Below are 27013 nucleotides of genomic sequence, written 5' to 3' on the forward strand. Positions count from 1 at the left end.
GAACTGAGCTAATGGGCGCGGCTCGAGCCCTTTATACTGCGGATGACGTTTGACGCTCGACGGCGGCCCTCGAGGGACTACGACTCCGCAGCTTCGAGCCCAGCACTCTCTGGTGACATTTTTTTCCGCAGCAGCAAAGCTGGGAGACAAGATATCTAAGATAAGGAATATGTGGGAGGACACAATCCATTCGAACAGTTTTTATTAAAGACGCAAGCTTGAGTGCAGTCCCCATTCTCTTGTCAAGTGTGTTTCATTTCTTAATTGCCAGACTTGTTTAAATTTCAAATTTAGGCAGAAACGATTGAGAAAAATAAAGAAGTCTTGCAAAGGCAAAATATTTATCAACCTAAAAAAAGAAATGCAATAAACATGAACTCACAACACACTTAATTTACAGAATAGGTTTCTGAGGTAGGAGTTCTATATTACAATGGATTATGTGATAGGCAGTATATACATGTGTTTTATTACAAGGGGACATACTTATTATTGGGTGTAATGTGACTATGAAAACCGGAATTACTCTATATACAAATTTCTTGTTCCAATAGTGACTTCATTTTTTAGAGACTGAGGATTAAGGGTGGAGGGAGATTTTGTCATTTTCTTTTTGGTTGGCGTCAAAAATGCCAGCAACAGCATTCCCTTTTTTGATTTACTTTCTGGAGGGAGGTGTTTACCCCCTCTATACCCACCTGACCTATCCCATCCTCATAACCCTCATATATGCCATCTATCCCCTAAACCCCCTGTATGGTGGATAGCAGGAATGCCATTGCTGGCCTTTTTACCAACTGCATTTAAAGCCGGCATATCGGTCATGTACAGAGATAAAGACCGATACAGAGTAAGCAAGAACAAGAGAGTACCTTCTACACAAACAGAGCCATTTTCATTTTGAAAAGCTTAGCAACCACTCCAAAGAGTTACCTGGGAGGAAAGTCCTTCAGTCTTAAAGTAATCTGAGGAATCTCACTAGTGAGTATATATATAAAGACATAAGAGTACAGGTATTGTGAGGCTTCTCGAATGAGTACAATGTTTGCTTTGAAGGTAAGCCGAGGCACAAACTAATGTTGTCCAGTGGTAAATTTGGCATTAGTCTTTCCACACCGTTTTCACGGTTTCCTTCTCTGTTTGATCCTCATAATAACAGCCAAGTTTGACAAACCTTTTGATACTACCAAGACCAGCAGCAAAGATGAAAAAGTTAAAGACTTTTGGCAGTGTACGATAATCACACAGCAAAAAACATGTTGTGTAAAAGGATGGTGACACCTGCGACTCTTCTTCAGCAGCGGCAATGGAAAAGAACATCTCTAGGAAGAGACAGATGAAATTTGTTATTTTTCTTTTTGAAATTTGATTGATGTAATTGGGATTAATGACCAGTAGCGATGATGAATTGCCAGGGGTTGGCAGGGAATCACAGAAGAGCCTTGCGCTCTCTCATGCATGATTGTAGTTCGTCACTAGGTCCTCTACTGCTGTTGAAATGAGAACTGTGCATCTGTCCATCACTCGTTTCTTCTGCCAATGGGAAAATGGCAGTTGGAATGACCTACACAGTAACCACATATACAGTTCCCAGTTCGGAGCTCTGCGTTGTGTACAGTATGGTTGGAGAAGGCTCTGTAGTACCTGTCGTAGATGAAACCGGAGGATCGTCAGTTGGTGAGTGTTCCTTTGGCCGCAATTCACGTAGAGTCTTAGTCATGTGAGTGCATACAGCTGTTCTCTCTTCAATGTGAATTCTCTGGTGTGATCCAAGACTTCTTGGACTGCCAAAGCCTTTCTCACACTCTGTGCATTTATATAACCGCTCTTCCATCTGACCAGCCTGCTCAGTGGTGGGAAAAACAACACCTGCACTATTCTCTGCAGAAGATTCACAGGTCCCAAGTGTAATCGGAGGGGAGTGGACAACGGCTGAACTGTCACTTGTGACAGCAGTTGTACCTTTTCCAACATCTAACCCTTCTGAGACAGGAGTCATAGGAGTGGCATGCTCTAGAGTTACATTTCCATTAAGTGCAACTGGCATAATGTTCCCTACTGCCATACCTTCATTCGCTGCAATGGCAGAGCTACCCCCATGTTCTAAACCAGTACCTACATGAATGGACGTGGCTTGGCTAACATCAGGAGGTGTGGTCTGCGCAGGTCCCAGACTTTGATTAAAAGTAACAGGATGAGCATTCTGAATTCCTAATTCTGCACTGACGGCTACAACGGTTTCGGTGCCGGTTCCCAAGCAACCAGAGATGGGGGTTCCTGGTCCAATGGCCAAACCACCATTTAATGTGACCACTCTGGCAGTGCCAAGTCCCACCCCTCCTGCAGGTGTAGCAGAATGTTGGACTGTCTCCATGGTCATTGGGGGGGCTGCAATAAGAATGCTTGAAGTTCCACCAACAGAAGCCGGCAAGACCCCTTGTCCAGCATTAACAGTAATAGGGGTGGACTGTCTTATGTTGATGCTTCCACTAACAGGCGTTGCATGCTGAACAGCAGAGCATAAATTCACAGCGACCTGCGAAGCAGGGGCAACATTTACAGTGACAGGGTTGGCTTGTTTTGTCCTTGTGCTTTCCTCAATTGTAATGGGAGTTGCCAGCATGATTCCTGGACCCACATCAATTGTAACAGGGAATGCAAGCACAATTCCTTGACTGCCACTTACTGCAACAGGAGAACCTGTATGTTGAAGTCCTGAATTCCTTCTAATGATAATTGGGGATGCGTTGCGCACAGGGACAACACTCCGATTGATGTTAAGAGGAGGGATTGCAAGTCTGGTTCCGCCAGTTCCATACATAGTTATTGGAACAGGGCCAGTTGTGCTTGATGTGACGCTGACAGGAATTGTGTGCCTGACAAACGGACCCCCAGTAACCACAATGGGGGGAGCAGAATGCCTAACTAATTGCCCTCTAGTGACTGTAATGGGTGGAGTGGTGTATCGGACTATCTGATTCCCAGTGACAGCTATCGGAGTAGCAGTGTACCTGACTATCTGACCTCCAGTGACAGCAATGGAAGCTGTTGTATGCCTGACTCCCTGACTCGTAGAAACACGAATGTGGGGACTAGCATGTGCCTTTCCCTGATTCCCAGTAACTGTAATAGGGGGATCAGCAGGTCTCACTTCATTAGTGTTACCAATATTGATAGGAGAAATAGCACAGCTTTCTACACGATTCTCAATAGGAGCAACAGAAACAGGGGCACAGCTCACCCCCTTTTCAATGTTGGTGATCGATGGCGTGTTATACATTACTCCTTGACTTTCAACATTAGTAATTGTGCTATTGTCAATAGACAGGGTATTATGCCCCACATCTGGACTCTCAATATTGAAGACTGGTGAAGTGGCATGTGGCACAATCTGATTCTCAATGTTCGAGGTGGAGCTCCCATTTTCACTCTCCATTCTATCGACGGAGAGAGTGGGTTGCCTTACAGCCTGACTCTCGATATAAGTACATCCAATATTTGATAACGGAGATGAATGTCCTGCACCCTGGCTTTCAATGTTGGGGATTGTAATATCAATGGGAGAAGGAGTCTGGCTCTTATCCAGACTCTCAAAGACATCAGGGGCTGCTGCGGAACACCTCACTTCCTGACTCTCCACGACCGTCATTAGAGGTAAGGCACATTGGGCATCATTAATCTCAAAACTGGTAGCAGGATTACTGGGACTCTGGGCATCCTGACGTTCAATACTGGTATTGGGATCACTTGGATACTGAACATTCTGACTCTCAACATCAGTGGGGGGAGCACTGGAACACCCGATATCCAGACTCTCAATATTTGTGATGGGCTCACTGCTGCAACAGACAATCTGGCTATCAATACTCTGAATGGCATCACTTGGACATTGGATACTCTGACTTTCAACATTGGTGTGTGGGGCATTTTGACAGTGGACATCCTGGCTCTCTATACTTGTGCTGTGATCACTAGGACATTGATCACCCAGACTTTCAATATTAGCATTGGGTGGAGTAACAGGCCTCAGTTCCTGAGCTTCCATATTGCTGGTGAGAGGGGTGGAAATCCTCACAGCATCGACTATGGGAGGAGTAACAGATCTTGCTTCAAGGCTCTCAATATTTGTGATTGCAGTATCAGTGATAGGGGAAGGTACACACTGTAAACCTTCATCCTCAACATCAGTGATATGTGAAATGTCACACCCAAACTCTTGGCTCTCGATATTAGCCATTGGAATAGTTTCAGGCCTCACACCTGGACTTTCAAAATGTATGATGCCACCATTAGTCATGGGTGGGGGTAGTTGCTTCTCACTAAGACACTCTGCATTATTGACTGTTGGGCTTCCTTGACTCGCGGTATCAGCTTCACTATTAGATATGGAAATATCTGTGGCTGGTGGGCATTCATAATTCATATTCGGACTCATAACATTTCTTACGGCAGTACTGTCGACAGGTGGGCTTCCATGACTGTCAATAGTGAAAGGTGGGGTTTCAGGACTCTCACCCAGAGTCTCAATATTAGTGACTGGCAGATTTCCAGGACTCACACCCCGATTATCAATGGTTGGTATTCCAGGACTCCCACATGGACTCTCAATATTAGTGACAGGGGGAGTATCATGACTCACTCTCTCACTGGCTACAGTAGTGATGGGTAGTGTTTCATGATTAAAATCTGGACTGTCGCTATTAGTGATGGGCGTAGTCCTTTGAGTGAAGCCCTGACACTCAAAATTAGCAATTAGTGGCGTTTCTAAGACACCCTGATGCTCAATATTGTTGACAGGTTGGGTACCATGACTCACACCTTGACTTTCAATATTTGTGATGATAATATTAGTAATGGAGGGGGTGACAGACCTCACACTCTCAGTAGTTGTGATAGGTGAAGTGCCATGATTCACTCCCTGGTTCTCAAAATTCATGATGGGTGGGGTTACGTGCCCTATTGCTTCACTATCAACATTAATTATGGGAGAAGCAGCAAATTTTGCATCTTGGCTTTCAATACTGGTTGTGGGTGACGAGAGACGCCTTAAATCTTGCGGCTCTAAGCTACTGATGGGAAGGGTGGATTGCCCGACTTCCTGAGGAGCATCAACACTAATGATACTGGCTGTGGTACAGTTCTCAATCGGACTTTCAGCACTCAAGAGACGAGGAGTGGAACACCTGGCCTTTTGGCCATTGATCTTAGAGAGGGTAGGTGTAATACTCCTTACCTCGGGACCATCTCCGATAATGATAGGCAGAGTAGAATTGCTTCCTCCATCATTCTCATCAGCAATGGCAGGGGAGGCACTACCAACATCATGGTCATCTTCAATAACAATGGGCGAAGTAACACGCACCACTGGTCGAATCTCACCTGTAACAATGGGGGGTCCATCATCCTTTTCCCCTGGAGTATCTTCGATTATAATGGGCGAAGTAGGAGGTTTCATGCCTGGGTTCTTCAGCGTAATTGTAGGAGACGTGGAATCACTTCCTGTTCTGCCCCTACTTGAAATTGGTGTGACTGAGGACTCGTTTGGTCCTTTGCTCCTATTAATAGGATGAAGATCACTTATGTCTGGACTTTCATCTATAATAATGGGTGACGTGGACCCACTTGAGACTCTACTTCGATTTATAGCAGGAGATGAATTATGCTTTATTCCCCCCCTCTCCAGTATATTTGGTGTTGCATCTGGCCTTATCCACTGACTTGGAGGACGGGGAGTAGGGTGTATTTCAGGATCCTCGTTAATGACAATTGGGGAGGAGACTCTGCCAACTGCCCTCGTAGGAGTGGTGTGTTTTGGAGCTAAACCACCAGTAGCAGCAACAGGCATAGACACAGATCTAGGACCTACACTGACACCTAAAGGAACAGGGTTTGTATTCCTAATGCTGTGGATCCCTTGCAATGTATTGGTGGCATGTCCAACTCCTTCTTTCCCATGAGCAGAGTTTGGAGCATTTGCATATCTAACACCATAACGGCCCCCAGAGGTGGTAGGAATAGCGGAATCCTTGGTGACATTACCCCCAATGGAGGCTGCGGTTGCATTTCTTAGTCCACTGTTTGCATTAACTGTAGGCAAAGGAGTTGAAAACCTAACTCCTTGACTGCCATTACCAGTTGGCTGGGAAGCAGAAAACCTAACTCCTTGATTCCCAATAGTTGTGGGTGTTGGAAACCGAACGCCGTGATTTCCACTAACAGAAGCAGATGGTGTTGAAAATCTAACTCCAGGATTCCCACTAGCAGCATGGTGAGATGGAAATCGAGCCCCCTGATTCCCACTAGCTGAACCAGGTGACGTGGGATGCCTAATTCCTTGATTCCCGTTAGCAGCCGCAGAGGGTGTTGAATACCTTAGCCCTTGATTCCCACTGGTAGCTGTGGTGGGTGCACAATGTCTAACCCCCTGATTTCCACTAGCGGGAGACGTTGGAAACCGAACACCCTGATTCCCCACAGCTGTTGTGGGGGATGTTGAATGCCGAACTCCCTGATTCCCACTAGCAGCAGCGGGGGAGGTTGAGTGTCGAACCCCCTGACTCCCGATTGCAGCAGCCGAGGAGGCTGAATATCGGACACCCTGGTTACCAGTAGGAGTAGCTGGGGAAGTTGAAAACCGAGTCCCTTGATTGCCACTGGCGGCAGAAGGGGATGCTGAATGCCTAACTCCCTGGTTGCCAGTAGGAGCAGCAGGGGATGTCGAAACACCAGTTCCTTGACCTCCATTACCTGTGTTATTGGCAGATGGGTACCATATTCCCTTGCTTCCACCGTTTGGGGCAAAAGGAGCAGCATACTTAACAGCATGACTCCAACCAACAAAAGCAGGGGCTGTAAATAAATGTGCAGAACTTTCGGTTGAAGGAAGTGTTGGGTGTGCGATACCCTGACTCCCACTAACAGTGGTGGAATAGGTCATTCCACTGCTCCCAGTTGCAGAGATAGGAGGGTTTGCATTGGAAACTCCACTAACAGTCGCAGGAGAGGTTGGATGTGTAACTCCATGACTAGCACTAGATGAATTGGGATACCCAATAGCTTGATTACCTGGAAAGTTACTAGGGGCTGAATTTCTAACACCATGTTGGCTACCTACAGTTGAAGCAGAATACCGGGCACTTGGACTGCCACCAACAGTGCCAGATTGTGCAGAAAACCGGACCGCTGGAATTCCATTTGCAGTCACAGTTGAATATGGAGGAGGGGGAGGAGCAGAGTACCTGGCCCCTGGACTTCCAACAACAGTTGCAGGAGTTGAATAGGCAGGTGGTGCAGCTGAATACCGGACTCCTTGACTTCCACTGACAGTTGTAAGTGGGGCTGAATACCTCACACCCGGATTGCTGCTTACCATACCATGGTGAGTGGCATATGTCACACCATGACACCCAGCAGTAGGTGGTGTTGAATACATAGCTCCTGGACCACCGCTGACTGTAGATGGATGGCTTACATAGGTAGCGCCATGAGTGCCAGTAACTGGAGGTGTTGAAAAACGAACTGCCTGACCACTGCTTACCACCACAGGAGGAGTTGAATATGTAACACTGTGTCCACCAGTAACTGATGCAGGAGCTGAAAACCGAACACCGTGGCTACCAGTGACAGGTGGATTGGCATATGCAACTCCATGGCCCCCACTACCTGTTCCTGGTGCAGCAGAATACCTAACCCCCTGACTCCCACCAACAGTGGCAGGTGGACTAGAAAATGTAGATCCATGAATCCCAGTGACAGCAACAGGAGATGTGGGATACCTTGCGCCTGGGCTACCCCCAACATTACCTGGAGGGGTTGTGTATTGAACCCCATGGCCCACAGAAACAGGTGCTTGAGGGTGAGGAGGTGGACAATACCGAACTGCGTAATTTCCACTAACGGGTACATTTGCATATCGAGCTCCCTGATTCCCAGTTACAGTGCTAGGAATAGCATAGGTCAATCCATGGTTGCCAACAGAAGAAGCTGGATATGTAACTCCGTGGATGCCACTAACTGGACCAATATGAGTTGGATAGCGAGGTCCTTGGTTGGCACCAACAACAGGATGAGATGATGAATGTGAAAGATCAGGACCGACATATGTGGTAATGGGAGGAGTTGACTGTCCAATTCCCATGCCCCCATAGGCAGTAACAGCTGGATTTGGTTGGCGGATTCCTGGACGTCCATACATGGTGCCCGGTGAGGATGGTGGTCCAAACTCTTGGCTTCCATATGTTGTAGCAGGGACAGATGCGTGTCTAATTCCAGAATTTCCATCACCGACTGTGGGCTGAGTTGCACAGTTGTACCCCAGGATACCATCAGCAGGGAAGGTGTGGCTCATAAATCTCATTTTAGGGTTGCCGTCAAATGGAACAGGGCCTGGATGATAAAGACCTTGAGTGCCTGCTGGAAATCCAGCCCTGTTGAGTCTGCATAGATTATTACATTTCTGTCCACACTCCAGGCATCGCATAAGATACTCTCTTCTTTCTTGAGAGGAGGAAATCTCATCGGGCTGCTGCAGACTCCAACTTTCAAGATGAAACTTCTCATTTTCACCTTCAATCTCAGCAGCTGTAGATGAATAAATAAAGTTATTAAAGACTGGACAGTAATAATATATAAAACAACAATGCAACCTTGATTTCTTTTTTCTTTTTTTTTTTTTTTAAACACAGATTTTTACTGCAATAGATTTTTAAAAAACAAGCTAATTACTTCCCTGTAACAATATTTTGGTAATAGAAGAGCAAGCGTCATGACCTCTGTGGCTGGAGAAACATCCCAGAATAGAATTGATAAACTATTTAGATTTGTTTGGGAGGGACGACTGACCTCCGACCTAAGTTTGGGAGTTACTTTCCCCTACAGATCTATCTCTTTGTAAGTGGTTTTGTATAGTGCCCTTGGTTTGAGATGGACTGTACAGGTACCGCTAAGAACTTGTACCTACTATAAGGAGGCTCTTCCAATAGGAACCCTGGCAACATGTAAAATATGGAAAATTGCATTGGAAAGGGAAAGTAAAGCAGCAAACTCCTCAAGGCGGGACTGCCACATATTAACCAGGTAAAGTTCCAGGATTGAGATAGTAAGAGAGTACATACATTGGGTCACATTGTGGGCGAGATCGGTTCAAAGGCTTTATCTGATCTAATCAGAGAATCCATCAGGGTAAATACAGATATATAAACTTTTAGCATACCTAGCACATGCAAATTACAAACATTACGAAAATGCTTAAACATTCTCCATTAGTGCAAAAGTCCTTCGAAGCAGTCTGGAATGGAAACCAATTTAGGTTCTATATTCGATTTCTTTTTCCTTTAATGAACTATACCTAGCCATTGTCCCACCGTTCAAAAGGGAAATGGATTTGGCTTCTCCAAACAAGGAGTGGAGGGAGATACTCTGAGGACCCAGAGAAGTGGCAGCGAGTGCACAATTGAGGTTAATGCAATTGAAATATCTTCACCAGTCATGCTATATCAGGAAACACCCCTACAAAATGGGTAGATCTTATCATATGGCACAGCTCTGCTCAGATATAATAAAGATACCTGGCGAAGGTATCTGATCCTATCTCAGGATAGATGAAGAATTTGAGCAAGATTGCAAAACGGTTTTACAAAATTAGATTGTCTCGTATTTCACAGCTAGACACACTGAAGCTCTATGGACATTGGCCATGGCGATTGCCAACTGGACTATAAGACCGACGCTTGGATTCAGTGAGCCCCATGAAAGGTCAACTTCTGAAAGGGTTGGATGACTGCTTGTAGCCCGAAAACTGGTATCGCAGAATATGGTCAGCTCTGAAAGGTTTGACAAGATATGGGCCAAATAGATGGAACTCGGTTAATCAAGACATGTGGGAGAGGCCAAAATAATTACACTGGAGAGAAGCAAGGAAGTAATGGGAAGAAATATATGTGACTGAGAACTTTGGAGATTGAAGGTGTGCTGAGCAACACATTGGAAAAGAACAGTGGGACAGGTGGAACCAACGTACAGTGCCTGTACATAACAGGAAGGTAGAAATGGGAGAGAAACTATTTTGAAATTAATTTCACCGTCCTGCCTTCTGTATTGTGGAAAGTTAGGGTTTAATTATACACCCATTTGCTGCAAAATGGCACTAAATAAAGTCGTTATTTTGTTCCTCCTGCAAAATTCAACAAAAACTTTAAAAAAACACAGCAGTTTCCCATGTGTTCTAGATTAAAACATTTTGATGAATTCTGCCATGTTGTTGCTGTATACTAGATTGCCACTTAATTCTCTTGAATGGTTTAACTTATGTTAGCGGCTTGTAGGATTTTCTATAATGGGATTCCCATTTGACATCATGATAACAATAACCCAATGGCGTCACACCATCTCCAGATTGTATTTATGTGTGTGCAATTTAGAATATACATTATACAAATCTTCAATATCACTGAAGCATCTAAGTCGTCTATTTAGTAGGTCGGTGAGTATACAGCAGAATGCATCCTAAAGGTTGCTTCAGGGTATCCAATCTAAGTTGGCCCACGCTGCACAATCCTCTTTCCCTTTCCAGCATTTGTTAAAGGATTGGCTCTGTGGGGTTGTCCAAATGGTGCAATGGCTTGGATAAGTCCAATCATACACAGGAAATGAAAGATCCTTTGACGCTTTCTGCTATGGCTTTTTGAAGCCAGGACCATCTCCTCCTACCGCCCCACCATTGAGTTTACATTAAGCTGGCCTTGTCCCTTGCCAGACAGCGGATACACTGATGTGTCCACACCGGTCTGAGCAAGCAGGTAGTAGGCAGTCAAATCTGCAACTGCAAGCCTCTGATGGATTTTCCTGTAAACGTTTCTTCTGCTTACAGGAATCATATTCAAGAGGTGAGATGATCTTGGTTTCACCAGCCCCCCCCCCCCCTCTACACTTTCCTTCCCACTTAATGGTGGTCAGGAGGGATGGGGAGGGGAGACTAGGGGCAATGGCCAGACTAAAGGGCAGCCTTTACGGGACACAATGCCTCCTATTTCCGTAACCCTGCTTTTCCCCACACGTCAATTTTATTCAGTAGATCTAGAGTTGAGAACATCTGTGCACACCCCTCATAGATGTTCGCTTTGTCCCTGTCTGCTTTTCCGGACTACTGCCCGGGCTGCTATTGCAGCTTTCTGTAAATGAGCCCACTTCCTAGCTGCCGTTCAGTTCACCTGGGCTGGGATTTTGCTCCTATAATCACCTGTAGTTACCAAATTGCGTTAGGCCCTCTGCTGGCGACTGCAATCTGCTGCCTACCACACTTATCTGCACAGGAACCCATCAGTCGTTATGTATTTTACACAGGGGCTAATGCCAGAACAGCAGGGTGAAAATGAGCAAAATAACCCACCCACATGTCAGGTACACAGTTCAAGCAAGGTCTATTAATGGTATCACATAAGCGTAAAAGATTGTTCTGCAACTCAACCAGATAGTCAAACCACATAGTGGCCAGATGGACTCTTGCCATACTGACTAATCTAGGGAATTATCAATTTTCCTAGAATTGCTAAACCTAATGCAGTCCTACTAATAACAGGTGTGCAGTATGGTGGACTAAGACACTAGGAATGTGACTGTGCTGCATCTCACTCATAGCAAGCCGATGGCGAGATCAATGCAATCACTTTTCACTCGAACAAAACGTCCCGTCTGCTACAAGGACAACACAGTCCTCTCCACTCTAAGGGAACTGGACTCGTTCATTAATTTTTTCCACACCTGAACTTTGAAGCTAATTTTAGCCTCAGCTCAGGGCCCCACCTTACTTTGGAATCAAAGGCTGTCAGTGACAAAACTAGAGATTAATACTCAACCCAAATCACCACTCATGTTGATAGACAGCCTAACGAGGCACCATGTAATACCAACTCATCAGAGCCCCTGAAGAAAATCCCACCAACTACCTGGGGATTGAAACCTGTCAGGGAGTGTTTTAGGACTTTCAGTCATACAACTCAGCGCTGGAACATTATATGACAGTTCTGATTTTTAATTTTAGCAATTTTTGTATAGATTTATTTTTGGTATTTGTCTTTTTATGGGTGCTAGGATCCACAGCACATGGATGCAGGCAATTCTCAATCACTTGGCGTTATATTTTGATGCATAAGAAGTGTTATAAACAGTGAAACAACTAAGGAGTGTACTCATATGTATATGTATTTATTAGAATATATGTTTAAAATTGAACTATTACATGCTATTGTAGTAACAACTATGTGTCTATAAGTACATTTATTTTTCTTAAGACACCACTAAATGAAGGGCAGTTGTTGGAAGAGAGCTTTTAGCACACTAGAGTAAGATTTTTTTATCATTAAGCAACTGTAAGGGAAACATATTGGGAACAACCTATAAAAGATAACAAATACAAAGGAGATGGCTAGAGAGCCATAATAGGGGTACCCCTGGGCAGAATCTCCACTGTATTTGTTTCAATAGCAAAACCAACAGTGAGAAACCACTTTTTAGGACCATCTTTGCAGATCGCAAAACCTCAAGACACATGCATTGAAAAGAACAAGAAGCCTCTACTGTTCTAACACATCTAGCAAACAATTTTCTTTTTCTCATGTAAAATACATACTGGGTCCTAATCCCTATTTTTACCAAAGCAGCTGCAGTGTTTAAAGAAAAAAAAACCTAACGGGGAGCCCAAAATAAAAGGTTAAAGGTCTGTCATCTTACTTGTCCCGCTGGTGTTACCCCGGAGGTACTAAATGGCGCCCTCTGTACACTCTTCCTTGTAATGCTCTTTTCTGCAGGTGGTACGGTCAAGAAAGATCCTTAATGGGCCCTCATGAGGGAGGGCTGATGAGTATGCAACCTGGTGGAGGGAGGCATAAGGGGGGGCATGGGGATTTAGATGGAGTTGAGTTTCCTTTGGTGGGGTAACATCCAGCTAACCACAACTGGCTTTGAGCTTTCATTGCTGCTCTTTTCCTTTTCTTCTTCTCCTTCATTTGCCGTTTCTTCCAAGAACTAGAGGTGGCATTTTGGTTGTTTTACTTCTCTCTTTACTCCTTTTTCCCTTTGCTTTCTTCTTTGTGCCATGCAAATCGCATGTGGCGTTGAGGTTTCATTAAATGTGTATTATAACTACTTCGTTAAATGATGTGGGTGGTGAACAAGTTCTTCCTGGGTTCCTTTTTTAAAGGCTGAAGGCCAGACACATTCTCTTCAGATCAGGTACTCCATGCACCCATGAGGCACACCAAGGACCTGTAGAACAGTGTGACACGATTCTTGGCGACGGGGCACAGGTTTTACACTTTTACTATAAAATATGCATACAACAAGCCAACTGGTTGTCGAGGTCTAGGGGTGGACCCTGTATCCTTTCCCCCATCCTTGAAGGGGGATCCCACTTGCCTAGCCCAGGCTCCCTATTCCAAAAGGTAAGGTAGCAGTACACATGTCTATCGATAGGCAGGTGACCATTACTGTCTAGACTAGCCCTACAGGATGTAGCCTTCCCTATCCAACTCCCTTAGGCGGGTAGTCTGGTTGTCCTGGTGTCTTTCCTCCTACGGATAACGGTCTCTAAAATGTTTCCTCACTCTCGCCTGCCTCCTCTCTCTCCAAACTCAGTCTTGTGATCTGGACTTTTCCTTCCTACAGTCTCTACTCTCCAACTCACTTGTGATATTTCCAGTTTCCCCACTGATCTCACTCCACCCCACACTACTGCTGGCTGTACACTCCTGCCACTCACTTCCTTCTTACTCCTGCCTCTTCTCTCCTCCACCCTCTCGCTCCTTATTGATATCCTTCTCCCTCCCTCTCAGTCAGTCTCCCACTCCCTCCATCTAAATTGTCTTCACACTCTCACTCTATGCTAAATGTCTCCAAGTCATTGTCCACCTGCTGTACACTTAACATAATTCGGCTTTTCTGATCCAGAAGACCTACCTTGGTCCTAAAATACTATATGGATCAGAAAAAATGACTTATGATACACTGGCAAAACAAACTTAATGTTGTTCTATTGACCAACTAGGGAGACTCGTACAAACACTATGCATTGGGGTCTTAGAAGTGGTATATGGACAGAATAGGAGCACACAACATCTTTTAAACAATAACTAAAGCTAGAAGAACAAAAAGTGTCGGTAACAGCAAATTAATTGACTACATTTTTTATTAATGGGTTGAATTGTTATTGGACTGTCTTGCACTTTATGCTGCTATTTTATGAGACTTAAGCCATTGCTGGAATTCATGTCCATATTGTGAGGAGCCAAGAATGAGTCGCGGACACAGGGTTTTCATGGTTTTGGCCATAATCATTTATTGAAATAAAAAGGGGGTTGGAAAATACCATTCTGTCCCTACTCCAAGAGTTATTTCCTTACCTAAAACAAAACTAAGGGTCAGTCCGATGTCAAGATTTCCAAAGCAAAATGTCCTGTGTCCAAAGTACTATTCTGGCCCTCACATTCTAAAAATCAACTCAAAGGTGAACAGGGAAATGTCTTTGGCTTCGAGTAGTGTTCAAATGTTCAAAAGGAAATTCGTAACTCCAACACAAATGTTCCAGAAGGATGAAGTTACAGTTCCAGAGGATGATTCCCTTCCCCTTGATTTCTCTTCACTCTACTTTGTACTTTTAAGAATATCAGTTACTGAGTTTCTTTTGAACAACAACACAACTGGTATGCAAAACGACTTGGCTGTTACTACGTCTGAATCTTGGTAGGCTACCTGTTCTGCTATCCTGCCAGGTTTCTTCTCTTTAATGTAGATTAGCATAGTCTTTGGCTATTACTGATGTATCCTTATCAGGACTTCCTCATATGATGTACTTTACAACACACTGTCAAACATGACCTTGCCTAGTATGCTCTCTTGCCAGGGCTTTCTTGTATGAATACACTTACAACTTGAATCTGCCTGGTATACTCTCCTGCCAGGGCTTTTCTCGTAGGTACACTGCGCACACTTGCAAACTTGAAAGTCTCTTATATTTGTTCCATAACGTCTAACAAATGTTGAATTCTCGCTCTCTCATATACTTCATTTATATTTATTTGCCTTTGGTAGGATTGCTGAAAGGCCCCGGTGTCCGTGCTTCCCTTGTGTAGACTCACCAGCTCACTGTGGCATGCATTGGTTCTCCCGCCGCAAGCTTGCAGAGGCTCTTCAGTATCCCCCACTCTCTCTCCTTCTCTGGGTTTGCCGCCTCTGCTCCGTGGCTTCTGTGCCCCTCACGGTTCCCACTCACCTGCTCTGGGGTTTTCCGTGCTTGAGCGGCGTGGGGCTGCCTTTCGGTATCTGGGAACGCTCAGAAACCTTCCTTCTCCTAGCATCCTCGGAAAGGAAAGGAGTGATGACACCATCGGATTCATCACAATATGTTAGTGCGAGTCTAAATTAATAAAGTTGTATATATTAATGTATGTGTATATTTGTGTTGGTAAATCTTAGATTAGAGTAGCAATTGGAGCACATTTAAATACATTCTATTAATCCAAATCTATGGCAGGAACACTTTTGTTGTACATTAGTTACTGTCCTCTCAGTTCCAGGCCTAATAGGGGGGGTAGGGGTAACAACAGTAGAATATGTACTGTTCTCTCTGGTCTTGTAGTCTTTCTCCAATATCCCCCAAACACAGCTTTACTGACAACTGATTTCACTGGCTTTTCATAGCCCTCCACTTACTGTATGGAAGGTTCCCTCTGCTCCCACTGGATGCTAGCGTAAGCGGTTTCCCTCGTCAAATAGCTAGCTAAGCTACGCCCAAATCCTCCTATCTCCTGCCCTCCCTCCTGGGATGTCTTGCATTGTTTGCTCTCTGCTTCCCTCCTGGATCAAGTAAGTCCGTTGGGTATACTAGTCAAACGGGAGATTGAGCATTATGTCAAGCAATGTAGTTGTTTTGCACAACAGCATGTAAGTAGTGAACTGCATTGATATGTACTTGGGCATTGATCACATATCGATAATTATGACAAGTCTTTACCCTCTTCAGTGCAAGTCTGTGTTCCAAGCCAGTAATCTGTTTTGGAACACCAAGGTACATTGCGAGTGGCATAGCTTCTGGTCTGTAATCCAATTTTCCGGGAAGCACGCAAATGGTTCTTTTTGGTTGTGTAAATAGTACCCAATGTTCTAGGAAACAATAACTAAGGTCTAAAGACTACAAGGGAAGGTTGACGTGGCTTCCAGGCTAGGGCGGACATGAGGCAGATTGTTGACTGATGGACTTGGAGATAAATGATCCTGCGACGCTTGGGAGAGAAAATAATCCTCGGGTAAATGTAGATTTTTTTTTTTTTTGCAGGATCCTGAGGATTCTTGTAAACAAATGTGCTAAAAGGCCAATTTCTGGGAGGGTAGGTCAGTGCTGTTCAAGCGATCCTGGAGAAACGCAGTTAGGCTGAAGAACAGAGCTGGAGGACCATTATGGCCTATGGGGAGAGGAAGGGATGATTTGCTCCTTTTTTTTCTGCTTGAATTTTGACGAATTGAAATTGCATTTTGGGCTCCAGAAGCTCGGAAAGCTTTTCATTTTGCTTTTTGAGATAACTACTATTTTTGATTGAGCTGCATAATGAAGCACGCCTACCTATGGCAATCGGCTCACTACTCATGAACTCTTTTATTCATTTTTGGATTATGTTTGCATCATAGTCAATTTCAATTGACAATCCTTTTTAAGGCTTTTTCACCTTTTTGCTAAGAGTCCATGATGGTTTTGACAGGTGGTTTTCCAATTGGTTTTGATATTTTCCTAGTTTGTACAGAAAACACGCATTCATACAGGCCCAGGTACCAGGCATCCGGCCTTTACCTCTTTTCTGCCTACTATCAGAGGACTGTAGCGAGTATGAAAGTAAATTCTTTACCAATTTGAAATCGCACTGGGAAAGAGGAGAGGTACTGAGAAGGAAGTTCATTTCATGAGGCTATTCGGTTAGAATTGATGAGCATACAATTGCTTTTAAGGAGCTCTTATGTTTTGTAGATGGCAAACTCTTCTTCAGTAGACATATAGGCTAGGAAAATAAATGATAGCTGTATTTTCATTTATAGACTTTTTCTTACTGAGTTTGTTATGTGTAGTTACAATAATAGTGGCAATGCATGCGCTTTGCAAGAAAGTCTGAGAGCATTCATTGAGTGTTCATGGTTTGTTGAGAATCAAGTTATAAGCCTTTGTGCGTGTGTGGGGCATCTATTTAAAGTACTGTGTATTGTCTTACTGTATTTGGTGCATGCTTTTGACAAGGAAGGGGTTAGTAGGAGGTGTAACAGTGGATCATCAATAACCCACTGGAGGGGTTTACTGCCTACTCTCTATTTTGATGCATAGTGATAGGTATATGCTTTTCTCTACATCTATTCCTGCAACATCCCCTACTTGGGAGCGAGGGGGTGAAGTCTAGCACACTCCCTTTGGGGTGGAAGAAAGATTTGTTGATGTAGAGGTGATATGAATCACATCAAATCATTGTCCACAAAGGTTTTCTGAAGTGTTCCCTTAACTCCCTTAACTCCCCTAGTGCTGTGCCATGCTCGGCTGGTTCCAGCACAGTCACTGCTGCTCCTGGGCAGTGTGTAGAGAGTGTTTGGTCTCCCATTAGGTTTATGAATGGGGTAGCCTATCACATACCCATTTAGGTAATCAGTCTGCTCTGTCTGTTCCAGGCCAGGTCTTTACCTTTATGCCCAAGTCCACTGTTGTACTTGTAGTTTGCCTTCTTCTCTGGATGTTACTGCCTAACAGAAACTGCCTGATGCCTAGAGAGACCTGGCCATGGCAGAGACAGATCAGAAATAATGTTCGAGAGACAGATGCACCAATATAAATACAGGGCGTCATGCATACCAGAAAGCCAGAGTCAGGGATCCCCCTAAATTCCCCCACATTGCCTCTGGGAAGATCTGGCTCTGGAGTGGGCCCGATAGGCTGCCTACCTAAGACAGAGTGGTCCTGCCCCCCCCCCCCCACATTTACAGTTTGACACCCATGGTCTTGTCACAACAGGCAGCTTATTTTCTTCACCTTTCAGAGTATGCATTTTATTTCCCCTTCTGATTTTCTGGAGGAAAACACTTCATGGCATTTGTTCTTCAATAATTCTTTGGTATCTTTTTTTGTCTTGGTTATGATTTGGGCCACTTCATATGTTCTTTTTGCCTCCCAGTACAAGGGATTAAAAAGGCTGGTGGCATTTACTTAGGGTTAAAAGTTCACCAGTATGCCAATGGCATGATTGTGTAACTGGCAAAGGGCAGACCCACAACTACTACAAGGAAGGTACTTCCAATGAGGAAAATACAAAATAAACCAGTTCAATGGAGAGAAGATAAAGTTTAAGGTGAGACGATAGGGAGCGAAGATGAAGTGGAAGCACGTTCCAGTGAAGCAGGGCCAACAAAATAAAAGACCGGAAATGTGATTGAGCACAAGGAGGGTGAGCAACAGTAAAAAGAAATTGGGAGTGTGAACGGAGAGGTCGAGGAGGGGAACAAAAAGATAAGAGATGACAAATATGGCAGTGAAAGGTTATGGAGAAACAAAGACGAGTGGGAGCAATAGAATCGTGAGAAGACAGAGAAAATAGTAAACAAATAGACAAATTATAGATAGACTTAAGAGGACTTAAGTTCGAGACAGGAAGATTAAAAATAAGACAAGAGCAATAAAAAAAGGCGAGAAAAGATGAGGGAGGCTAGTAGCTTTTTAGAAGCGTGAAAAAAAGGAAAGGGACGAGCTTTCGAAAGTTAGAGATGTGCACAAAAGGAACGGGATATGGAAAAATGTTATGTACAAAAGTGAGTGAGGAGTCCAGATAGACTACAAGATTCCAAGCCATAGGAGAAATTGATAACCTAGAGGGAGGAGAGGAAATAGAAACGGGTGGAAGCGGAGGATGAACAGTGGAAGCTGGAAAGAAAAGGAACTGATCAGCCACCCATGATTGGACGGCTAATAGTTAAGAATTTATTTTCTCGTGGATCGGAAAGACGTCCAGAAGCATAGAAAAAGTGGACTGTTATCAGCATAGAAGAGATGAGAAAGCTCAAAAGAAGAGCAATAGAGGCAAGAGGACAAGTGTAGAGAGAATAGTAGAAGGCCAAGGACAGATCATTGAGGGACACCATGGTGAAGGGGCATAGTAGACGAGGCATTACCGGCCCAGGAAACAGAATAAGTATGGTTAGATAGATAATATTTAAACCATTTAAGGACAGACCCAGAAAAACAAAGAGAAGAAAGGGGGAAGGCAGAAGGGAGTGGTTAAACACTGCTGGCAGGTCAAGAAGGATTAAGAGAAAAAAGTGCTTAGTGTAGTGAGTGGATAGTAGAGTTACATTACGAGAAAAGAGCAGTTTCTGTAGAACACACAGATTGCAACAGAGAAAGGACTTGCTAGAGGGGGAAGCACGGTGAGTAGGAACAGGAAAGATTGAGAAAGAAAGTAAATGGTGATCAAAAGAGTGAATAGGCAGAGCGAACACAGAGGTCAGACAGAGCAGAGGAGACTATTAGGTCAAGAGAGGAACCAGAGATATGAGAGGGAACTGATGGGACAGCAGTAAGCGTCGAGATCAGAGATTAAAGGGACGGCCAAAATGGATACAAGAAAGATGGAGATTAGAATCTCCAAGAAGAATAAGAGGGCTGTCTAGAGGTAGAAGCACAAAGAGAAAAGCATCAGGGTTGTCGCAGAAATAATTAATAGGGCCTTAATTGTAGCATGTGGCACGAGTGGCTGAGGGACACCACATTTACATTGTTTTGTTTCATGGTTTCCCGCAAGAGTGGGGGAGCAAGGGAATAGGCACTATGGGGTGTCCTCGGGTAGTGGCCATCGCATCAGTTATTTGCTTCAGGGTATCCTGATTTTTTTCATGCGCCGCACTCCGGATCTGGATCGCTTGCTGAAAGGCCAGGCTATCCGCCAGGGCTAGATGGCTTTGTACCTGCACAAGCTGCTGGAGCTGCTGTTGCCTCTCTGCTAATGTCTTGATGAAGGCCTCCATGGTGCGTTTCAGGAGCCCACTGCTGCCACCACTGTGTAGTATGGAGGGACGTGAGCGGAATTGCAGTAAAACAAAACAAACGTTTGTTCTCAGGTTACCAGGAAGTACAACCTCTTTATGGTTCAAATTATAAGTCTTTCTAAGTCTAAGGCAGTTGGGTATTCCTCTGACAATAGGGAATGAGGCTCCTGTTCCGTTTCCGTTCCCACTGGTCCTCAAAATATGCCCAGCGATATCCTTTGTTGTGCTTCTGCAACAAGCGGAATACAAAAGACACCATGCATCAGAGTGTGAGCCTTCTGTAGCTTGGTTCCATCCTGTGAACCAATCAGCAGTCTGATTGGAGCCAAGTCCCAAGCCCCGCTCCCTTGTAACCTGTTTGTCCTCCAAGGCCACCATCGTCTCACCTTCCAGTCCCCCTGATCGGTCGGGACACAATCCCTGCCCCTCTCTGGCCCCCGGCCGCTCCGATGCACACCGGCACTGTCCCCTGCATCAGATTTCCGCTGTGGGTCAACAGACCCGCAGAAATGCGGATGCCCCAGAATGAAACCAGGCGGAACACATGGGGAAGGACAACACCCCCCGGTAAGCTCCTCTTGTCCCGCACTGACTCCCTACCTCCAGTGGGTTGGTCGGGATCCTTTCTTCGCTGTATCCGGGCACCTGAAAGTTTCATGGCGGAGGAACTGACAAGGTCTGTCAGATCCCAGGTTCCTTGGGGGTCCACGACAGTCAGCACCTCCTCATTCTGAAAGGCTCTCCCACAGCAGTCTTCGCTAGGAAGGACTAACTGGTTACACATCTGGGTTCTCAGGCTGCTGTAACCTGAACAGCCTTTTCCAGCTCTTATTCACAGTGTTGGTACTTTTCTCAGCCCCCCCCCTCCCCATTTCCTAAGGTTTTTTTTTTGTTTTTTTACTCTTAGGTTTCTTAGGCTTCTGTAACCTGAATAGCTTTTCCAGCAATTTTTCACAACGTTCGTATTACACTCAACGCCCCTTTTAAAGGGTATTTGCATATTTGTCTTTCTAAGACTTTCATAACCGGGATGTGTTCCCTTGCTATTATTAGCAATCTTTATCTTGTTGCCATATCTCTTACGTCTGGTTTCTCAGGCTCCATTAACCTTGTCGGCTTTCCTTGTGGCTACATATCTCTGTAGCTATGGTTCCAACGTGGCAGACCTTAGCATCTGGTCTCGGCATCTGTTACCAACCTCCCAGGCCACCTGAGGTCCTGCTTGGTCACGCCACCAGACTAGACAGGTGTCTTTCCATCTCTGCTCTTGTTCAGACTTGGGCTTCTGGGTCAGATAGAACGTCAACCTGTATGTGTTCGCTTAACGTTTCGCTTGCCTCCCTTGCATCCGCTGGCTCCGCAACCCAGCGTGATTCCAAAACGGACGTCAATACTGTGAAGGCTTGCCTCTGTGTATCAGTTCCACTGCCGCCGTAGGAGTCTGCCTCTGCTTTACAATCCGTCCCCTTCTTATACAGGGACAGAAAAAACTTGAACTGTGTCTTTCTTTGTTGACCATGGCATTCAGGTTATGCTCAGGATTGCCTGCAGCAAAGAGAGGTAAAGAATGATCTTTGTAAAATACCTTGGTTGCTGGAGATGTACTAAGTCCATATTCATACATGCAGACAAGGTGGTTTGGGCAGGTAGTTCCATTCTGGAATGGGAGTCCTTGTCCTCAGGAGGGGAGTTACTCCCAGTGAGGTCCCACTTGCCCAGAGCCGTAGGGATGGTCTTGGGTTGCAGGCTCACCTCCCTTGCCTTTGGGGAGAAGGGACGAATTGTCCGGATTCGTCACACCAGTGTGGCAAGTCAAAAAAAGGACACAGACACTGCCGATTCATTTCACAGACTTAATTGACTTAAGAAAAAGGTTCAGGCTCATCTTTCGCCATTCTATAAGGAGTCCCTACCTAACAAACTAAATAAGGTCCTCGTCAGTCGTCAGTGAATGTCTCCAAAATGAATCTGTCCACCTTCCAAACTAACCCTATTTGACCCTACAACTAACCTATTAACTAAAGATGGGAGAATTACTCCCTTCTCCTGATGTATTGGCTTCTTGCAAGCTTTCAGTTCAAAAGGTTATGTTCAAGTAGTCTCTCGTGGATGCCTTTATCAATTCATATAGTTAAATCAACACTTTATTGGGCTTTTCTCCAGTTACCCTTTGGTTAGAGATTTCAATTATTTTGTTGGTTTCCTTCTGATTTTCTTTGTTACTACCAAGTTTTCTTTTTTCCCTTGATATGGTTATCAAACATTTGCAAGTCTCCCCTTTTCCTGTTGCTCTTTCTGCACACAGTTGACACTTCTGAAAATGTCCTTCATCTGGTATCTGGTCCTTCCATCGAAAATGTATCCATTGAATATAAACCCATCAAAGTTTATTCATCGAAAAGCATATTCATTGATTGAATTTTGATGGATTTTATGGGTTGGGTTAGGGCTAGGGGGGTACCCCCAATAAACAAAAAATATTACAAGTTACAGGGAGCTGGCCAGTGCTGAAATACATTAAAGATTTCAGCACTGGACAATGGTTCAATAACGAAAACGGGGATTTGTGTGGGGGGGTGGTTAGAGAGGGAGGACCCCTGGGAGTAGAGGGGGGATGAGGGAAACCCCGACAATAAAAAATAAATATTGTAAATCCAGCTCCCTGTAATGTAAGGTTCCATCGAATTTCAATGCAACAAAAATGTAAAGTGTTTTCCGATGAAACGGTTTAGATGGAAAAACACTTTGCATTTTATGTATGGGAATTCGATGGAACATATTTCAATGGAAAAAATTAGATGGTACTTACCTTTGATGCAAAATCTTCGATGGAAAGACCATAAACCCCTTTATCTCTAGTCTTTATTCCAGTCTTTTCTTCAGCTTTTTGCCTTACTTACTATGTTGCCTTTCCTCTTTATTTATACTTTCTTCTCTCACTGCGACAAACTTGATCCTTACAAAGATTTTTATCGGCTTCACTGGGATTTAATATTAGAGTCTCTTATCTGTACTGAGACGAGTATGAGCATTCTAATAATGTTTCTCATCTGTTTTCTTGGATTTCAATACTATAGTCCTTTTTTCTGTACTGGGACAAGCATTCCAATAATGGTTCTCCGTCCAGTGGCGTAACACAAAATTTGGGTCATCCCCTGCGAGCCATGCCGAGGGCCACCCCCTGCCCCCCAACAAATCACGGTTTGCGCCACAATATGGGTCGGCCTAGATTACCACGCTTGCGCAATACGCACAAACGTGCTGCTGAAGGGGTATGCCGCACAGTGCACTAGGAGAAAGATACACATGTGTTTTAATGCAATATACAGCACACTTGGCTAAAAAGCCAGAGTGTTTGCAATTGTTTTGTAAGGCAACACCAATCCAATACATGCAAGTCAACAACAGTGCACAGGAACATTAATGCTTTGCTATTAAAAATGCCATGCCACAAAGAAAACATGTCCAACTGGCTGCACAATGTAGACACGTAATAACATTACAGTAAAGAATGCCAGGCCACATTTAGACATACCTAGACTGGTTGCACCAAAATGCCTGTCAAAGAAATAACACTCATCAAGAAGAGAGCACACATTCAAGCCTGTGTCTCTGCGGCATCTAACACGGCCAAACTCTTTAAAATCGGCAAGGAACTGGCCAATCCTGTTGCGTTCTCTACCGCTCCTGTTCCCTACCAGGCCCTCTGTACGGCTCTGGCCTCTCAATTCTCTGCCTGAACTCAGGACATACTGTCCTCGATCTCCTCTTCCTCTCCCTCCCCCCCCCCCCTTGGCCATCTCTCCCTCTCCTCCTCCTTTCCCCCGAAAAACACCTGACAAGGTTTCTAGACAGATCCGATCTATGAAAGTATCATCCAAACAGGTGCTCCCCTGGCTCCTCCAGAACCATCAAGGACCATATTGACACCCTCGCTTCAGCCTTGACCGATTTCTGTAATCACGCTTTCGCCCCACTGGAACTTTCCCCTCTCCTCTTAAGCAATCCCTTGTGCACCCACTCCTCAAGAAGCCGTCTGCCGATCCTACCTGCCCGGGAAACTATCGCCCAATCTCCATCACCCCTTTTTCTGGGCAAAATCTTGGAAAAACTGGCCATCTCCCAGCTTACTCTCCACACTGAATCTGTTGGTTGTCTCCATGACCATCAGTCTGGCTTCAGAGCTGCCAGAGGCACGAAAACTGCTCTCTTGAATACCTGTGAAGATCTGCTCTCTAACCTTGATTCCAGCATTCATTCTGTCCTCATTCGCCTTGATCTTTCCACTGCTTTCAACACGGTCAACCATGCCATCCTGATCAATCGACTCTGAGAACCGGGGCATCACGGATCAGGCCCTGGACTGGCTGATCTCCTTAGTCTTGGACCGCCCCTCCCAGTCTAACTTGGTCCCTTTTTCTCAACCACCTCTCTCTCTCTACCTGTGGCGTTCCCCAGGGCTCTATCCTCTCACCCTGGTCTTTCAACCTATACTTGGCCCCTTTTCCCATCATATCTTTACCTTCTCCTCTAACTTCCAGTGCTATGCGGATGACACCCAGTTTTCCTTCAGGCTCCCCTCAGCCTCCTCTCCTCTCCTCTCCTCTCCTCTCCTCTCCTCTCCTCTCCTCTCCTCTCCTCTCCTCTCCTCTCCTCTCCTGTTCATTCCTACTGTCTATCCACGATTCAGGATTGGTGCTCATCCAACGATCTCTGCCTTAATGCCAGTAAGACGGAGATCCTCTCATTGGGACCCCTGCTTTCCCTCTCACTCTGGCAGCCCCCCTTGGGCCCTCTTCCTTCGCCTTCCTGCGAAAACCTTGGTGTCATCTTCAACTCCACTCTCTCTTTCTCTCCTCACATCTTGAACATCGACAAGAAGTCCCACTACCTGCTGCACCTCCTTAAAGGGGCTCTACACTCTTACTTTCCCATAGAAGCTCACTACCTCTAGACCCCTGATACCCTCTAGGCTGGACTACTGCAACAGCCTCTTTCTCAATCTGCCTTCCTCTACTCTCCACCCTCTGCAACTAATTCAGAACCGGACTGCAAGACTTATCCTTGGCCTCAAGCCCAAGGACAGTATCTCTCCGCCCTGAAATCCCGCCACTGGCTGCCGGTGGCTGCAACGATCAAGTTCAAGACACTTTGCATTGGCCACAAGGCTTTCTGGGGCCGGGGCCCGCACTACATCCAATGCTCTCTTCCAAAATACCTTCCTTCTCGAGCCCTTCACTCAGCTAACTCCAACTCTTTAAGGGTTAGACGCTTCTCCAGGCAGAGATTGGGGGGTTGATCCCTCTCCTCTGCAAGTGCCTCCCTCTGGAATGGCCTCCTGCCCATCTCAAACTTGAGCCAGACCACCTGAAGTTCCGGAAGCAGCTCAAAACGTTGTTGTTCTCCTCTGCTTTCTCTCTTCCTCCCCTGCTGACCTACCCGTCTGCTGTACCGACTGGTTGCTTGGCTACCCTTATGAATTCAGGCTCTTTCTTGATCATTCACCCTTGCACTGCCTCTGGGCCAACCACGCACTTAGGGGCTGTAACTGTAACCCTACAGTCCCTTGTTCTCCTTGCACTACCCAGAGCCGCGCTGCCCTGGCTGCACTTAAGCATTGCTGCCCTGTTTATCCCCCTCGTCTCCCTTGCACTTCCTCCCCTCCCTTGCACTACTCGTTATCGCACTTGCACGATCTGAATGACACAAGGCCTAGTAAGATTGTTTGTCTTGTCCTCCCGCTGTCTTCCCTCCCTCCCTAGACACACTTCTGTACAAGCGCGTTATAAATGACTTTTCATATAATGTCATATCATTTTATCACAGATACCTGAAAAATATACAATGCTGTATTAAGAAACGGCTAGAATGGCAGCACCCAAATGCCAGTGTAGCTAGGTAATTAACCTTAACAGGACTGCTTTATCAGAAATGCCCAGTTTAAAAAAAGTCATACCAAACTGAGGAATGACAAGACTGACTGCATCAAAATGCCTCTCTAGCCACAAAAACCACATATCATTCCTGCTTAGCCTGGACATGGACGACCATTATGGTTTATCGCACAATCCCACCCCCCCACACATTCCCTCTCCCTCCCACCCTCTACCTGCAACTCCAAAATCAGCTTCTTGGCCCAGAATTACCTCCACGTCCCCCTTCCTTGTCTCAGTGCTTACATCCGAGGCTCCTTGGCCTTTTAGTTATCGGCTGGTTCCGTGGGGACATAGCAGTCTCAGCATTGTTTCCAGGACCCCTGGTCACCACCGGGTTCTTGTGGTCACGCCATCACTCTCCACCGTTCTCTCTTCCCAGTTTCTTGGACGCAGTGTGTCTGACTTCTCTCTCTACCGTTGCTGCGAGACACAAGATACGTCTCCCGCGGTTTCTCAACAGTACAGGACACAGAGCGTTCAGTCTCTGCTCAGAGCTGGCGTGTGAGCCCTTTCGTAAATTGCAGGTTTCTCTCCTTTGTCTCCAGACTCCTCCTCTTTCATACGCCACACAGACGTGGGCCTTCTCCGGCATAGCATTGTGTTCCTTCGTTTGTCTCCCATGCCTTCTCTTCTCCTCCATAACTGATCCTCGTCATCTCAGTTATTGAAGGAACATTCATAGTCACTGGTTTACAATAGCACATACTGGTATTTGCTTCAGATACATTTCCATAGGTAACGTCTGAAGAGGTAAAACTGGTATTTTTCTGGGAGGTCCTGACAGGAACGGGAGTCATTGTCCCCAAATGGGGAGTCTCACCCAGTGAGGTCCCACTTGCCTCTACCCTTATAGAGGGTATTGTGGAGCAAGCTCACCTCCCTAGCCTCAGTTGGAAGAAGATTCGAATTTCCCACGACAAGTCCCACTAGCTAACAGTCTACTTGCAAAAACCCTCGCCTCAATCTTCATAACTGTGTTCAATAAAGAAATCAGCCTACCGTGCCACTTTCCATGGGATCCT

The 27013-nt window shown here is 45.3% G+C and overlaps 1 protein-coding gene across 1 annotated transcript in view; it reads right to left on the reverse strand.

Moving 5' to 3' along the window:
- Nucleotides 1–324: 324 nt before the first annotated feature.
- Nucleotides 325–27013, reverse strand: part of LOC138567555 (uncharacterized) — a 310480-nt gene continuing 283791 nt past the window's right edge. Inside the window, exon 4 of the mRNA XM_069645890.1 lies at nucleotides 325–8580. Within this exon, the coding sequence (XP_069501991.1) occupies nucleotides 1565–8580 (7016 nt within the window). The 3' untranslated portion in view covers nucleotides 325–1564. The remainder of the gene's footprint in view (nucleotides 8581–27013) is intronic.

Source organism: Ambystoma mexicanum, chromosome 2p, assembly GCF_040938575.1.
Source record: "Ambystoma mexicanum isolate Mex_15411 chromosome 2p, UKY_AmexF1_1, whole genome shotgun sequence".
Classification (NCBI taxonomy): domain Eukaryota; kingdom Metazoa; phylum Chordata; class Amphibia; order Caudata; family Ambystomatidae; genus Ambystoma; species Ambystoma mexicanum.